Source organism: Pipistrellus kuhlii, unplaced genomic scaffold (assembly GCF_014108245.1).
Source record: "Pipistrellus kuhlii isolate mPipKuh1 unplaced genomic scaffold, mPipKuh1.p scaffold_m20_p_99, whole genome shotgun sequence".
Lineage (NCBI taxonomy): Eukaryota > Metazoa > Chordata > Mammalia > Chiroptera > Vespertilionidae > Pipistrellus > Pipistrellus kuhlii.
In genome coordinates, this window is record NW_023425605.1 from 535,974 (window position 1) to 553,210 (window position 17,237).

Consider the following 17,237-nt stretch of genomic DNA (forward strand, 5'->3'; position numbering starts at 1 on the left):
GACCGGAATCGAACCCAGGACCTTTCAGTCCGCAGGCCGTGCTCTATCCACTGAGCCAAACAGTTTCGGCATGGAACATGTTTTCTTTAAAAGGCTTATCTTTCACTTGAGATTCTCACATTCCTCTCATCAACGTGAGCAGGTGTGCTCCTGCTGTACGTCAATGCCTTCGTCATCACCTCAAGGGCTGACACAGTGCCCGGTTTCCAGCAGCGGGTGAGCGGTCCCGGGGGGAGGAGCCCACCAGGGGGAGGAGCACACCATCTGGGTCTGGGCCCCAGGATAGAGGGACACTCGGGGGAGGATCTTCTGCTCCACCACCACAGCACAAGCTACTTCGGGACAGGGTCAACTGCCTTGAGAACTCCCCACGACCCCAGCTTCACAACATCACCCCAACTGCTCCCTACCAGCCCGCAGGCTGATGGCTCCCACAGGCCCATCCTTTCTCTAGGAAGCCACTTCCCTCCGGCAGAATTCCAGGCCTCTCCTGCGAACTGTTCAACACCTTCTTACCTGGAAGGCCTTGCTCAGCATATGTTCCCCTTCCTTGGAGCCAAGCAGATTTATCACTATTTGTTTGCCATACAGCGTCTTCAGTGTCCTAAAATGCCTGTTAAAGAAAGGAAACAGGCACATGTCAGCTGATAATTCTTTTCAATAAATAAGAATCCAGTATTAATGAGAACTTCCATGATCCTGTCTAAGCTCACAGAACCGGTAAACTGAATACAAGTTCATCCCACGTGGACTTCTCATGAACGGATGAGAACTCCATTAGCAGTGTCCTCTACTGTGGGTGCCGAGCCCCCGCTGCCTGGAGCTGCGGGATCCGCCGGTCCCTCCCCCGGGGAGCCCGGTGCTGGCCCAGCACAGAGAACACACGCACAGAGGGCACAGGGCTGCCCCTCACACCGAGGGCATCGCAGCCTCTTTGAGACTGAACCCCATGCACCCAAACCCCATCTACATGTGATCAATATACTTAAAACACGTGAACACCGTGCTAGGCACTTAAATTCTTTTTGCACAAAGTGCCTGAAATCCAGTGTACACGTTACACTCCAGCGCATCTCACTACGGGCCAGTCATGTACCAACAGCGGCTCGGGGCTCGGGGCTCGGGGCTGCTGTGTGGAGACCAGTGCTGCCACTGCTAGAAGTCGTAACACTAGGAGTCACTGTCCTCCAGTTAAGTTAGAAGTCAGGAGGAATTTTACTCGAGCCACAAAACGTAAAATGAGTCAGTAAGTGTAATTACAACAGGTCTCCCTGCTTAACAAGTTCAAATCCGAGAGCACCGTGTAAAAGAACCAGCCCTACCTGTCAAAGGCGGGCGCGTTGGCCTCAAAGCCCCTGGACATCCGGACGCGGTGCGAGCCCACCTGGGACAAGAAAGAGGTGTCACACCAACAGCCACATGAGCTCACACAGACCCCTGAACGGCACCAATGCATTCGCTCCACTCAGAGGACGCCCATACTGACTGCCACTCACCAGTCTCTTAAAGAGACAAGTTCTTAAAAAAAAAAAAAATTTCTCCTCCCAGTTTATTTTTTAAAACGCAACCTCATAACCAAAGAGCTAGAGGTCAGCCATTATGAAACACTGTGAACTAAGAGGAAGTTCTGGTTGTGAAAGGCATGTTTAAGCAGAGACCCCTCACACAGTGCTGACCGTGAGCCAGGCACTGGTCTGCGGACCCCTCGTTCCATCCGCGTGAGAGCTGAGAAGCAGCTCCACTACTACTGTCTCTCCCGCTCAGAAAGGAGTGCTGAGATGCTGAGACACCGCAAGCCAGCACCCCCACCCCCGCCCAGGCCGCAGGAGCAGAGGGAGAGGAAAGACTATTCAGAAGCTTTGTTCTTAGTGACGGCATCTTCCTGCCCACAGAGGCCAAGCTATTATGTACTAAGACACTGAGAGCAAATACGGACACTAAAAACCAATGCACTATGAAAGCATCCAATCTTTATTTATAAAGCATCAAACACAGCAGCTCAATTTCTACGGATGTTGAAAAAACATTATAGGAAAAGAATATCTGATATAATTTCAGGAACTCTGCACTCAGACCTGTGTTTATGAATCTAGCTAATATTATTAGATTGAGTAACAGAACTATCCAGTGAACCAACAGACGATCCTGAAAACTTAAAGCACATGGAAACCTTCAAGAGACTGAAACAACAACATGGAACACCTACCTGCAAGCCTGGCTGCTCCCAGAACAACGGGACCGAGCCCCGGATCTGGATGAAGGAGGAAACAGAGCCATCCAGGTACACGGCCTGCAGAGAGAAACACGGATAAACAGTCCCGCAGACACAGCTGTGACCTCTAGTTAGGAGATAAAACTTACTAATACTGGTTGCACAGGTGGTATCTTATGTCCCACCTCTCACACACAAATTGTTCTAACAAAATATCCCCTGTATATATAGATTGGGGCAAAAGTGGGTTTATAATGGTTTGTGTGGAAAATAATACGATAATTAACAAATAATAATAACACAAGATTAAACTCTGTTTTGTGCATACTCCTAACTGTAAGGCACTTTTGCCCCAACCTGTATTAACCAGAAAAATATCCTGTATAATAAAAGGCTAATATGTAAATTGTCCCCTCAACTGGGAGTTCAAACAGGGGGCGGGGCCAGCTGGCCAACCACCCTGGACCCTCCCCCACAGCCGGCCTGGCCCGATGGGCCCCTATCGGGGTGGACTAGCTAGACACTACCTATGCACAAATTCGTGCACCAGGCCTCTAGTTAGATATATAAACATTGGAATTACAGCTTTTTAAACATTATATACCTTTCTATTTTTTATACACATACCTTTCTATTTTCACATATTTTTTCTTTAGTTTTTCATATTTTTTAAAAATTTAAATTGTGAGTTGGGCTTAAAGCATAGACTAAATTTGCAATTATCTAGTTTCACAGCCGAAAGTATCACAATGTTTAAGTTTAGATGGTTCAAGTATCTACAGATGAGAGTTGGGATTGACTTGATTCGCAGAAAACACTTTCCTGAGTGTCTAGCTCTGTCCACGAGGATTTTAAATTCAAACTAAAGGGCAGGCCTTGTGGCCGTGCTGAGCAGGGAAACGCCTGCTCCAATTTGAAGAGTGTGCCCACTCCAGGGCAGGGCGCTCAGGGTAGCTTATCTGAGCGCCAAGCTGTGAATAACCAGTAAATGGCAGGCCGATGTCAAAAATGGGTTCTGAGCCTTAACCGGTATGGCTCAGTGGATAGAGCGTCGGCCTGTGGACTGAAGGGTCCCAGGTTCGATTCCAGTCAAGGGTTTGTACTTTGGTTGCGGGGGGGTGTGCAGGAGGCAGCTGATCCATGTTTCTCTCTCTATCTCTCCCCCTTCCTCTCTTTAAAAAAATCAATAAAATATATTTTTTAAAATGGGCTCTGAGTCCGAGAAGCACCTGCTACCCACTGTGTCCGCGCCTCCCCGCACACAGGAGCAGTAAGCCCGCGCACCTGCTCCGTTTCCACAAAGTTGGCGACGTGGCCGTCGTCGTTGGTGCCCCGGACGTTGAACCGGGTGCCGGCGCGCTCGCAGCTCAGCCGGGAGATGAGGCAGGCCTTGGCCTGCTTGTGGGCCGCGTAGATGGTCCTGACCTCGACGCCGCCGCACATGAGGCGCAGCAGCCAGTCGTCGCAGCTCACGCCGTAGTGCTGCAGGTGCAGGTGCAGGGACTGGTTCCTGGAGAGAGGCGGCCGTCAGCGGAGCGCAGGCAGCACGCGCCCCATCTGGGACCCGCAGTAACCAAAGGCACCGAGAGCGTGCCGGTGTGTGGTTTCCCACGCCAGGCCTCAGAGGGCTGGGCTGTGAAACCACAGCCCCGGATGTGACCTGCGGCCCAGCGGCAATGCCTGTCTTTACCTTTCCCACACGTCCGTATCTCGTCCGTCCGAGCGGTGCAGGGTTGGCCTGAGCAGCAGAATCTGTCCCTCACCTGCGCACTCCCGCCCTCCCACCCCATCTCCTCCACTGCTCCTTATTCACAGCACTGACTGTACCCGCATCCCATTCCTACTGAGCCAACTAACATTAAATAAGGGAACGTTGGCTTAGGAAGGCAATACTGCCAGAGATAAGACCTCAAAACTTGCCAAGACCGGTTTGGCTCAATGGATAGAGCGTCAGCTTGGGGACTGAAGGGTCCCAGGTTCGATTCCGGTCAAGGGCATGTACCTTGGTTGCGGGCATATCCCCAGCAGGGGGTGTGCAAGAGGCAACTGATCGATGACTCTTTCTCATCGATGTTTCTAACTCTCTATCTCTCTCCCTTCCTCTCTGTACAAAATCAATAAAAATATATTAAAAAAAAAAAAAAAAGACCTCAAAACTAAGAACAACAAAATGAGTAATACAATCCTATTATAACTGATTTGCTCCCGATTTAACTGTAGATCTTATAGCTATTTCTGAAATGAGGGGTCAGTCGAGATCAGGGGGAGCAAATGGGCTTCATGTCACATGACAACGTCCATGCAGTGACAGTGGTGCCTGCCTTGCCCTGCTGCGGATTCTGGGGCAGGGAGGGTGTGGCCGCACGCCCACGCAGCGCCTCTGGAGTGAACGCTGGCCCACGTGGCCGCTGCTCGGACTCACCAGAAGAACCTGTTGTCGGTCGTGTGCTCCTGCATGCTGCGATGGGCGCTCAGACTCAGGTCCAGACTGGCCCCCGAGGCAGACCACGCGAAGTAGAAGCTCCCCGAGCTCAGCACCTTGCGCACTTCGGACACGCGGTCCTCGTCGGGGTCGGCTCGCAGGGGTATGAATTCGGTGGAAGTCACTCGGAACACTTCAGATTCCTGGATTTTCCCCACGGACATGCAGCCGGTGACGAGGACCAGGTAGTGCAGCATGGTGTCGCCTGCAGGGAGCAGACGGCGGTGACTAAGGGTTTGAGAGACGCCATCTGTGAGCTTCCGGCGCGGTGACATCTTTCAACCTGGTTACCTAACCAGATGATGCCGGCGGGCGGAAGGCCGGCCGCCTGTCCAGGTTAATGATGCTGATGATAAACTTACCCAGATTGAGTCGTAAGACACCGAGGAGTCCGTACGCATCCAGCACTTTGGAGTATGTACCCTTGATTGCCTCCTTTTCTGCAGAAGCTACAAAAAAGGGTTCAGGGTCAGAAACAAGACTTGATACATCATGTTTTACTTAGCTATAAAGTCAGAGTTTTAACCAAAAAGTTCTAAATCTACATCGCATTCTTTTTTTTATATATATATATACTTTATTGATTTTTTACAGAGAGGAAGGGAGAGGGATATAGAGCTAGAAACATCGATGAGAGAGAAACATCGACCGGGGATGTGCCCACAACCAAGGTACATGCCCTTGATCGGAATCCAACCTGGGACCTTTCAGTCCACAGGCTGATGCTCTATCCACTGAGCCACACCAGTTTTGGCCTAAATTGGATTCTTAACAAAGGTGTTGTAAAGATACTTTCTCTGACTTGAAGCCTAAATGTTCTTCCCAGAGAGTGAGCCCACGTGCTCCAGCACTGCCTACTGGCCCATCCCTCCCACCAGCGTGAGCAACAAGACCTGATAACCTTTGTTTGGGTTGTGATTTTTCTCTTCTCCCCGCTGACGGTCTGACTGTTGTACCGCTACACCCGGCGCTAGGAGGCCCTTCAGGACGACACAGCTCCGTACCAGAGCTCTCAGAATCAGCCTCAGGCACCTTCCTGTTTCGTTTCTCATCTCCCCCGCCTCGCACCCCCTGCTTAACCACACACTCTCACCAGCGTGGCCGTCTGCACTTCGGACTTGGACTGGGACTCGCCCCGTCTCAGTCTGCCCCTGGCACAGCAGCCGGGCCTCCGGCCTGCAGGGCTCTCCCCCCTGCCTCCTGGCAATTCCCTTCACCTATGACCACGAGGCAGAAGGCCATTTTCTGGACGCCTGTTTGCACTCGCCCAGCACGGCAGGTCAGAGCTGTATCTGTCCTCCCCCCTCCCTTACCAGGCTGCCCGAGGCAGCAGCCCCGTCCTCCTCCTCCGTCCATCCCCACGTCCATCCCCAGGCTAGACCAGGGGTCACACTCAGGGACTGAGCACCGTTTACAGATGACCTCAACCACACACAGCTTCGCCTGGGAACAGGAAACCTGCCGTCTGGCCTTAGTCTTGCTTCTTCTTCTTTTTAAAAAAATATATTTTATTGATATTTTACAGAGAGGAAGGGAGAGGGAGAGAGCGTTAGAAACGTCGATGAGAGAGAAACATCGACTAGCTGCCTCTTGCACACCCCCTACCGGGGATGTGGCCGCAACCAATGTACATGCCCTTGACTGGAATCGAACCTGGGACCTTTCAGTCTGCAGACGGACGCTTTACCGCTGAGCCAAACTGGTTTCGGCAGTCTTGCTTCTTCCACAATAAAGTAATGTTATCTTGCTAATGGGCATACCCCACAGAGTAAGTGCTGTATGGCAGGCTGTTTGATTTATAAATTAAGAAAGAAAAAAACCCCACCTCTGGAACTTTAAAGGAAAAACCTTCCTTGTTCTTAGCAAACACAATGATTAAAGATTTGACAGAGAACCAAAGTGCACCACAGCTAGATCTCAGAGGCAATCACAAACAATGCCTCCCTCACCTACAGCAGCAGCAAGGCCCGGAGCGCTCCTCCCTCTGGCCCCCTCCCAGCCCGCATATTCCTGAAGGAAGAAGCGGAATCTCCAAAGGCACTAAGGGAGGAAACCACCCCCCCCCCCCCCCCCCTGCACATCTTTCTCAACAAGGAAGAAAGATCCCTTTATTTTAGGAAACTCCATGAAATACGTAGAAATATATGATGTAACAGGGAGAGACCTAATGGAATTATTGTCCCATTTCTCAGCAATGTAATCTAGAAAATAATGTGAGTCTCCCACTCAGAGAGGAGTTACAAGCCATGCAGCTTTATTTATTTATTTATTTAATACATTTTATTGATTTTTTACAGAGAGGAAGAGAGAGGGATAGAAAGCCAGAAACGTCGATGAGAGAGAAACATCAACCAGCTGCCTCTTGCACACCCCCTACTGGGGATGTGCCCGCAACCAACTTACATGCCCTTGCCCAGAATCGAATCTGGGACCTTTCAGTTTGCAGGCTGATGCTCTACCACTGAGCCAAACCGGCTTTGGCGCCATGCAGCTTTAAAGCAGAGTAAACAGCCTTTAGAGCACAGGCACTAGTTAATCCCTCACTGCCCCCCCTTCCTGCTCTCCCACAGGAGTCCCAGGCAGCCACACTCTCCCGGCTCCTCTTCTGGCCCGTCTTTCCATCGGGAATACCGTCCGTCACCTTTCCAAATGCTCAGTGCATCCTCCATAGCAAACTCAGACGCCACTTTCCGCCCAACTCTCCCCCCTCTGGCTGCACGTCGGTCTTCCTTCGGTGTCTCGCACAGCACACGCCTGCACCCTGAAGTAACAGGAGCCGGGTCTCCTCTCTCTGAATCTCAGCGCAACACAGACCCAACCCGGAGAGTGGACAGTGCGGTGCTGAGTGTGCATCGGACAGACAGACTGAGAGGCTCAGCACCAAAGGAATTGTTTTGTTAAAATAATACATAAAAAGAGACACTTTTTTAATCCTCACCTGAAGGTATTTTCCCATTATTATTATTATTATTATTTTAGAGCACATGTGTCAAATACAAGGCCTGCGGGCCAAATCCGTCCCGCCAGGCCTTGCAATGTGGCCCGCACCGCGCTGTCATCACTGCACTCCGCTGCGTTTCCATCACAATGACAGTTTATGACTGTTCAGTAAACCATTCGGCCCGCGATTTAGGCTGGATTTTAGATTTTGGCCCCTTCTCTGATTGAGTTCGACACCCCTATTTTAGAGAGAGGAGGGCAGGGAGGATGGTGGGGAGAGGGAGAGAAACATCGATGCAAGAGTGACACATCAACTGGTTACCTCCCACACGTGCCCTGACTGGGGCTGGGGATCTACAGTAACTGCAACCCAGGTCCAGGCCCCTAACCACTGGGCACACCGGCCAGGGCAGAAGAGAAACACTTTTCCCTGGCACGGGCAGTATCTGAATGCTCTCTTATTGCAACTAAGCCTCACAGGGACGTCTGGAAGGTCAAAGGCGAGGCTGTGTGTCCCTGGTGGGACTGAGGGTGGGCGTGGGAGACAGGCGTTGTTACATTACTCCAACCAGGTGTAAACCAGGAGCTTGTCAAGTGCTAAGTGTGTGGTGTTCTTGGCAGAGCCAAGGGCAAGGAAAATGGAAATGGAGTCCGGGCGTGGGGACAGGAAGCTCAGGTCACTCTGCCACCCTGAAGCTCCTGCTCACCATGTCAACACTGCAGTGGCCATGCCTCCCAGCTGGGGGACCGCCGTCTCTGGGTGGCTGGGAGGAAGGGGGGCTATGGGGACAGCCGTCTCTGGGGTGGCTGGAAGGGGGCTATGGGGACAGGAGTCTCTGGGAGGAAGGGGGGCCATGGGGACAGGGTCTCTGGGAGGAAGGGGGGCCATGGGGACAGGAGTCTCTGGGAGGGAGGGAGGGGGGCTATGGGACAGGAGTCTCTGGGAGGAGGGGGGGCTATGGGACAGGGTCTCTGGGAGGAGGGGCTATGGGACAGGAGTCTCTGGGAGGAGGGGGGGCTATGGGACAGGGTCTCTGGGAGGAGGGGGGGGCTATGGGACAGGGTCTCTGGGAGGAAGGGGGGCTGTGGGACAGGGTCTCTGGGAGGAGGGGGGGCTATGGGACAGGGTCTCTGGGAGGAGGGGGGCTATGGGACAGGGTCTCTGGGAGGAGGGGGGCTATGGGACAGGGTCTCTGGGAGGAGGGGGGCTATGGGACAGGAGTCTCTGGGAGGAGGGGGGGCTATGGGACAGGAGTGTCTGGGAGGGGGGGGCTATGGGACAGGGTCTCTGGGGGGGGGGGGGCTATGGGACAGGGTCTCTGGGAGGAGGGGGGCTATGGGACAGGGTCTCTGGGAGGAGGGGGGCTATGGGACAGGAGTGTCTGGGAGGGGGGGGGCTATGGGACAGGAGTGTCTGGGAGGAAGGGGGGCTATGGGACAGCAGTCTCTGGGAGGAGGGGGAAGGGGGAGCTAAGAAAGTTAATGAGAAAGAACGAACAGGGTGACAGAGGGCGTGACCTTCCTAGAACTGCGCCTGGCCTGCGGCTGCACGCCCCGTGGCTGCGGGCAGGGGATTTGCATGCGGGCAGCACAGGGCGGCAGACCAGAGCCTCGGGGTAGGAAAGCTCAGTGATGAGGCAGATGGCACAGCGCTGGCTTCCAGACAGAGACTGGAGGTGGGTGACTCAGCCGCGCTCCCAGACCCAGCCGCAGGAGAGCCTGCTGCACACAAAGGGAAGAATGTTCCACAAGGCGAGGCTTTCTCTGCATAATTAAATAACCAAAACTCCAGCTGAAGACAGTGAACCATCCAAATTAATGGTCCACTTTACACGTTTCAATCTCGGCCACAGGCCTGAACAAAACCGCCCTTCCCACGTTCACGCCAAAGTAGGTGCCGAGTGCTCCCAGGTCCAGCGCCCACCCGCTGGGAGAGGCAGCGCCCCAGCAGCCACACGCACAGGAGCGGTCTGGACGAGCTGGTGCAGTGCCCACAGACTGCCACCGCCTCACGCAGATCCTCTGCAAAGAGGCCTCTCCACTGCGGCTGAGGAACTACGGGCGAGCCGATGAGAGGAGGCGGCACAGGTGCCTGGGCGGTGGACACAGCCTCCGCCCAGCAATCCCATCCCGGACAGCCCACCCACCAGCAAGGTGGGCGCGTGGGTGTCACACCCGCGGCATTCTAACAGGACAGACGCCCGCGGCATTCTAACCCGCGACATTCTAACAGGAAGAGCCACACACGGACCACCACACGGCAACGGAAGTTAACATGCTACTGTCACAGGCTACCACGTGGGTGGTCTCCCACGGGGGCCGCCGAGAGGACGAAGCGGACACAGCAGACAGAGTGGATGGCCATTTCTGTCCAGCTCAAAGGCAGACCAAGAAGTGGGGCCAGGAACCCCCTTCGAGGGTCAGGGGGAGGTCGCTGGGAGAGAGCCCACCACGCCCCACTCCTCCACCTGGGCCGGTAACGTGCGAGGGTCACCATGCATCAAGCTGTGCGCTGATGACTCTGCACTCTTCCACACGTGGAAGGACGTCTGTTTTTAAAGTGCAGTGTTGAGCAGAGAGAACAGCCTGTGTAAAGACCCGGGACCAGACAGCACGCGGCACAGCCAGCAGCAGGTCAGTGTGGCTGGAACACAGAAACCCAGGAGCGCTGGGTCCTGAGTCCAGTGCCAACCGCTGAGGGGTGTTAAGCGGGGAATAATATATTTGTAGAGACGGAGCATTCGGTATGGGAGCAGAAGACCAGGCAGGAAGGCGAGCACAATGGCTCACAAGAGGGGCCCCCTGGACTGGCGGGGACAGAGCAGCAGGGGTGCGCGCAGCCAGGAGGCGGAGCTGCCCGCCCGGCGGGTGCGAGGGCGATGCGGGAGGAAGTGCGCAGAGCGGAGCTCAGGCTGTTGAGGCGAGGCGGGTGGAGTGCAATCCAGGAGGTAAGGACGACGGACGAAGAGCAGGTCTGAGGGAGGAGCTGGCACGACCCCAAGGCTCTCCAAGGCCCACCTCGCTTGCTCCCCTTCTCCCGGGAGCAGCGTCTGCTCGTGCTGGCAGTTGTTTCACACACTGGGTTTGTTCATCTGTTGTTGTTCATGGTGGGAAGGTAAATCCAGTTACTGTGACACCATAGTCAGAAGCCAGCATCCGGTTATGGTCCGGGGTGGTTATATTTCACAGGGCAATTTAGAACATCTGCTAGACCTTAACCTATGTAATAAAGTCTCCTGACGGGTTTCACTGCTCAGGGAGAGACACGGCGCAGTTGGGGTGAGAAGTGGAAGCACTTGGGAGCACTGGCTGGCCGACTCTTGTTGGCTGACCCTGCCACCCACACCGGACGGGAGAGGGAATGTTTGCAGCTCCATCATACAGTGACACACCATCTCCATGTCATCCTTTCTGGGCAGAAAAGTCACCTCTACAGTCACGGCTTCTCTCAGCTTGAACGTTTTTCTTCCAGAGACAGAACACTCCCACTTATCTAACGGGCGATCGTGAAGGCGGGCAGCATGTGGCAATCAAACAGAAGGAGCAGCTGTGCACACTGCGTGGCACCGCCCACTCTCACACGGAAGTCTAGAAGCCGCACTGAACTTGGCCACCAGAGGAACTCGGTCTTTAACGGCCCACCCTGAACCGAGCCATGCCTCCCTCCTGTATTCCTAGTCCACGCCTCATCAGAACATGCGGCCTTTGGACGCCCAACTTCCGTCTTCCACTAGCACCCCTCTCTTTCCCCGTCCACTCCCCTAACTCCCCAATCTCCACCGCCACCCTCACAGCAGCACAAACAACGATCACGGTGGAGAAAACCAAACGGAAAGACGACGCCATCGGAGCCATTATTTCACTTCTCCAATCCTCAGGGTCCACGTCTGTGGTGTGGGGTAAAGCACAACCCACAGAATTAAACGAACTAACACGTCTCATGCCACATCGCCACACGTATGCCGAGATGCTCAGGGACACCTCAACCAACTCCCAGCAGAGCTGCTGGCACTTTATTTTATAACCCTCACCCAAGGATATATGGAAAGAAAGGAGAGAGAGAGAGAGAGAGAGAGAGACAGACAGACAGACAGACACACTGATGAGTCTCCCATAAGTGCCCCAACTGGGGATTGAACCTACAACCTTTTCACAAGTGGGGATAATGCTCCCACCAGCTGACCTGCCGGGCCAGGATGCTGCGGGTGTTTTAGAGGACTGAGCAAGACAGGCCAGAAACGACCTGGAGCCCTCACCAGTCTCTCCCGGGCTGGCCAACCTCCTGTGTCCCTCCCCGGCACCGGTGGGGTGCCCTGGCCTGGCCTGCACCCTCTTACAATCCAGGAGCCCTTGGGGGATGTTGGAGAGCTGGTTTCGGCCCGACAGCGGAATGACCGGTTGCTATGATGCACACTGACCACCAGGGGAAGCACCACTCAGCCAGAAGTCAGGCTCATGGCAGGCAAGTGCAGTGCAGGTGGCAGGAGCCTCTCCCGCCTCCATGGCAGCTCTGGGGATGTCTGACTGCCGGTCATCCCCCGAGGGCTCCTGGACCATGAGAGGGCGCAGGCTGGGCTGAGGAACCCTCCCCTCCAGTGCACAAATTTTGTGCACTGGGCCTCTAGTTTATTATTAATTTCAGAGAGGAAGAAAGGGAGAGAGAAAAACATCAATGATGAGAGATAATAATTGATTGCCTGCTATCTGCACACCCCACACTGGGGTCGAGCCTGCAACCCAGACCTGTGCCCTGACTAGGAATTGAATAGTGACCACCTGGTTCAAAGGGCGATGCTCAACCACTGAGCCACACCAACTGGGCAAAGAATATAGAGAATGTTGCATGCCTGTCAATTTTGTTGTCTAGTTTAGGTTCATCTCTCTCTATATATATATATATCTATATATATATATATATATATATATATATATATATATATATTTATTACAGAGAGGAAGGGAGAGGGATAGAGAGTTAGAAACATCGATGAGAGAGAAACATCAATCAGCTGCCTCCTGCACACCCCCCACCGGGGATGTGCCCGCAACCAAGATACATGCCCTTGACCGGAATCGAACCTGGGACGTCTCAGTCCGAAGGCTGACGCTATATCCACTGAGCCAAACCGGTTTCGGCTAGTTTAGGTTCGTCTTGTTCCCTGTGCCACTTCTTGACTGACCATGTATTCTGCAAGTATGAGTGAAACTGTACTAACACCAGGGGGACAAGATTTCCCAGACACGGCCTTTCCTCCGAGCGGCACCACACAGACGCCGCCCGCGCTCCATGTGGCTGCCGGTGCCCGCTGAGCGCTGTGCGAGAGGTAGCCTCTGTTCAAGCTGTGGCTCCAGAAAGCTCCCTACTGGCCCCGCAACAACAAAACGCACTGTAATTCTGGAAACGTGATTGTTTTCAGAAAAACTGCAAGCTAAAGTTGCCTGTCCTGCTATCTATCATAGAAAGGCCTGTGTAAACGATGCTCAGAAATTGCCATCCCCTCCCCGGCCCTGTGGCTCAGTGGGTGAGTGTGGGCCCATGAACCAGGAGGTCACGGTTCCACTCCCAGGCAGGGCACACGCCAGGTTTTCAGGTTCAATCTCCAGTAGGGCGCGGACAGGGGGCCGCCAACCGATGTTTCTACCTCTCCCTACGTCAATAAAATACATTTTAAAATAAATTACCATCCCAACCCGATTCTATCGGAATTGGGGGCTGGGGCTGGAGCCCAGGCCCTGTCCTTGGGAAGCCGGCCCAGGTGAGTGTAATGCACACCCAGGCCACTGATCCGGTCCGAGCCGCAGGACTCACCTGCACTCACGCTGGGACCGGCCGATACAGACAGAGGCCAGGCTGCGATAGGGACACCTGGCCCGAAGAGAATCCCGATCTGCGAGGAGCTCAGTGTGTCCCCCGACATCCATCTCTGACATGTGCTCGTAACATGGAAGACATTTCATGCGGTGTCTCTGACATGACCACTGCTGCCATCGCCCAAGCAAAGGCAGTGACTGCCAGTAGCCATTGCCGCGGTATCTAGTTTCCTCAGTTTCACTCAGTAAAGCAGGGCAACTAGAGCCTCCAGACACTCCAGCTTTGGGTACACGAAGCCCGATTCCTGCCAGCGGCCCCGTCCCCGTCAACTTTCAAGAAGAATACCTCACACAAGTATGCAGAGACCAGCAAAACCAGCATGTACCAGTAAAAAGCGGTCATCCCGGGGTACAGGCCGAGTTCTACAAAACGAAGGAAGGAAGACAGAGCAGTGAGAGGCAGGGGTGAGGGCAGAGCCTGGGAAGGATGAAGAGCCGGCACTGGAAGGAGGAGAGGGCATCCTGGCAGTCAGGAGAGCGGGCGGAGCCAGGAGCGGCAGGATGTCGGCAGCCTGGCACCGGGAAGCACGAGGAAATGCCAGTGTGTCCTTAAGGAGATGGACAGGGCCGGCGGGAGGGAGGGCCAGTGGCGGCGCCTGGTCTGACGGGGAGGATCTGACCGTCCTCTCACAGGGAAGAGGTTACCCTCCTGTTTAATGTAAAACGGTTAGGAGTCTCCGGGCGGTGAACATGCAGGACGCACTGAGCTTCGGCCGGGCTGGCCAAAACAGAGCCCCGCCCGGGTCTTTCCCTGCAGTGCCCGAGCACAGCGGCCCTTTATTTATTTATTTTTTAAAATATATTTTATTGACGTTTTACAGAGAGGAAGGGAGAGAGATATAGAGAGCTAGAAACATCTATGAGAGAGAAACATTGACCAGCTGCCTCCTGCACACCCCCTACCGGGGATGTGCCCGCAACCAATGTACATGCCCCTGACCGGAATCGAACCTGGGACCCTTCAGTCTGCAGACCGACGCTCTACCACTGAGCCACACCAGCTTCGGCCACAGCGGCCCTTTAACGCGGCGGCTGGTAAAGGGAGCTCTATAGCATAGCACTCCACACTCAATGTCAAGTTAACTTTCTAAGTCAAGTGACTTATAAAAAGGTCTGTTAGCTCTTAAACATTAAAAGCTTATAACAGGAAAACAGAGCATACCCAAGAGATTATACATCCATTACAGAGAGGCAATATTCAAGCTTTATTTTTTTCTCCTGAAAGAATTACTTACGTAGTCTAAATCTAATACAAGAAGTAGAATTAATAAATAATTAAGATAGTATTTTTATATCCTTCCTCCTTAGAATATCAATGTCAAATGGATGGCTGGGGATTTTTTAAAAATAATTTCTTGGCAAAAGGAGAGCGGCGGGAGGTTTGGTCACCCTCAGGGTTCCTGACCTGGGAGGAAAGTACAGAGTAACTGATAACCACAGGTAATGCGTGCCTAGGAGCTGACTGTCTGGATCCCTATCATTACCAGCAAAATTAAAGAAACATTTGAATTTAGATAAATCAGAAAATCAGGTAATGCCATCAAAAACACAAGCCGCTAAAAATGTTTCACATGCTAAGCCGAACATTTCCCCCAAATATTTTTAATTAAGAACTCATAAAAAAAAGAGAATTCATCAGTATAATTATACTTGTAGTAGGAAACAATATGCTATGCAAATTAATATTATAGCAAGTTAAGTTTGGTGTGTCCAAGGATAAAAAGCAATCTGAGTAATGTAAGCCCATACTGAGTATAACCCAACTTATTTGCCAAAATCTTATATTAAGACAATATTCAAATTAATTTTTATTTTTAATTTCACAAATTTGCCCACAAAACAACCCAAAACATATTAATCTACTTTAAAAAAAAACCCTCACACAAGAATATTTTTAATTGATTTTTATCGAGGAGGGGGGAGGGAGGAAGAGAGAGAAAGAGAAACATCCATGTAAGAGAAGTATCAACTGGCTGCCTCCTGTCCGCCCCCCCATGGGGATCACACCTGCACCCTAGGCATGTTCTCTGCCTGGGAACAGATCCTGAAAGAAACGCTTGGGTGTAGGGCCCAGACTCCAACCAACGGACCCACCGGGCCAGAGCAGAACCTAATATTGTTTATGTGGGATATGATAGTCCTTTTCTTTAAAAGAGCCCATCAAAATAACTTTCAAACGACATGAAACCAATCACTTATTCCACATGAAATTTTAAAAAGTGCTTACAATTCTCTAAATGAAAATATAGTAAGGTCCTCTCCATAAGACACTCCAAAAATACAAGTAAGTAGTCATAACAGTCCACGACTACAATTGAGCTGTAAGAACGTCTGTCCATCACAGAAAAAAATGGGAAGCAAGCCATTCACGTCGTGGGATGTGGACTGTGGTACACACGCAGCAATATTTCTCTGAAGGAAGGATTTACTTTTCAAAGCAGCAGGAACCGCTACTAAAGCAAAACCTGTACCCGAGGTCTCATCAGCCCCACCCAAAGCCTGCCGCGGGGAGGAAAAGCCTCCTCGGGAGAAGGAGTCGGGGGTCCCCTGAGGCCCAGCCCCCCAGCAGCAGCCCCCGGACTCACAGAGCACGGCCACCGCCCCGGACTCGAACAGCAGGCACTCCTCCCGGTGCCGGGTCTCCACCATGAGGCTGAAGGGCGGGGGGTCCAGCTTGTGGTAGACCCGGAACCCCTTGCTGAACGCCATCCTGTCCGAGGGCAGCCTGTGGAGCGAGCAGAGCAGAGGTGGCGCCGGCCCCTCCCGCCGCCGGTGGCCCCCCCCCCCGCAGCCGGTCCCCTCCCCCCAGGAGCCGTCCTCCTCCCCCAGCAGCAGGTTCCCCTCCCCCCAGGAGCCGTCCTCCTCCCCCGCAGCCGGTCCCCCTCCCCCCAGGAGCCGTCCTCCTCCCCCGCAGCCGGTCCCCCTCCCCCCAGGAGCCGTCCTCCTCCCCCGCAGCCGGTCCCCCTCCCCCCAGGAGCCGTCCTCCCCCCCCGCAGCCGGTCCCCCTCCCCCCAGGGGCCGTCCTCCTCCCCCGCAGCCGGTCCTCCTCCCCCCGCAGCAGGTTCCCCCGGAGCCGGTCCCCCTCCCCCCGGAGCCTGTCCCTCCTCCCCCGCAGCCGGCGCCCCGGAGCCGGTCTCCCCCCCACACCCCAGCCTGTCCCTCCTCCCCCGCAGCCGGACCCCCGTCAGGGGTCCCTCCCCGCAGCCCGCACCATGCCCGCCGGCCCCCTCCGCGGGCGGGCGGGGAGAGGGCTCGGTCCGCCGGGAGGCTCCCGAAGAGCAGGCGGGCCGGGCGCGCAGCCGGGGCCGCTCCCAGCGCCCCGCTCCGGGCCGCCGCGGGGAGGGCCGGCTCGGAAGCTGGAACCGGCCCGGCCCGGCGGGAGGCCGGACGGAGGGCGCACCCCCCCGGGGGAGGGCACCCCGCGGGGCTCCCGGCTGCGGGGAGCCAGGACGCGGGCGCAGACCTGCCGGCTCCTCGCGGTCCTGCGCGGCCGCGGCCCGGGCGCCGAGCAGCCGGCGCGTCCGCCCGCGTCCGCCCGCGGCGCTGACAGCGCTGTCACCACCGCCGCCCGCCGCCCCCGCGCTCCCCTCCCCGCCTCACCCCGCCCTCCCCGCTGCCGCCGCGGGCGCCGCGGACAGCGCCCCGGGAAGGCCGCCCGCGGCAGGACGTGCCTCAGCCGCCGCCGCCTCACCGCCGCCCGGCTCCCGCCGCCGCCGCCGCCCGCCGCCCGGC

General features: G+C 54.7%; 1 protein-coding gene across 3 annotated transcripts in view; it reads right to left on the minus strand.

Moving 5' to 3' along the window:
- The window catches only part of SYNJ1 (synaptojanin 1), a 53,814-nt gene extending 36,577 nt beyond the window's left edge, over positions 1-17,237 (minus strand). The window contains exons 1-8 of one of the 3 annotated variants that reach the window (XM_045578382.1): positions 17,217-17,237; positions 16,091-16,230; positions 5,057-5,143; positions 4,635-4,899; positions 3,497-3,722; positions 2,207-2,290; positions 1,323-1,384; positions 517-613 (exon numbers count right to left, since the gene is read on the minus strand). In XM_045578382.1, the coding sequence (XP_045434338.1) occupies positions 517-613; positions 1,323-1,384; positions 2,207-2,290; positions 3,497-3,722; positions 4,635-4,899; positions 5,057-5,143; positions 16,091-16,214 (945 nt within the window). In that variant the 5' untranslated portion in view covers positions 16,215-16,230; positions 17,217-17,237. The other 2 variants (XM_045578381.1, XM_045578383.1) reach the window with 2 other exon arrangements.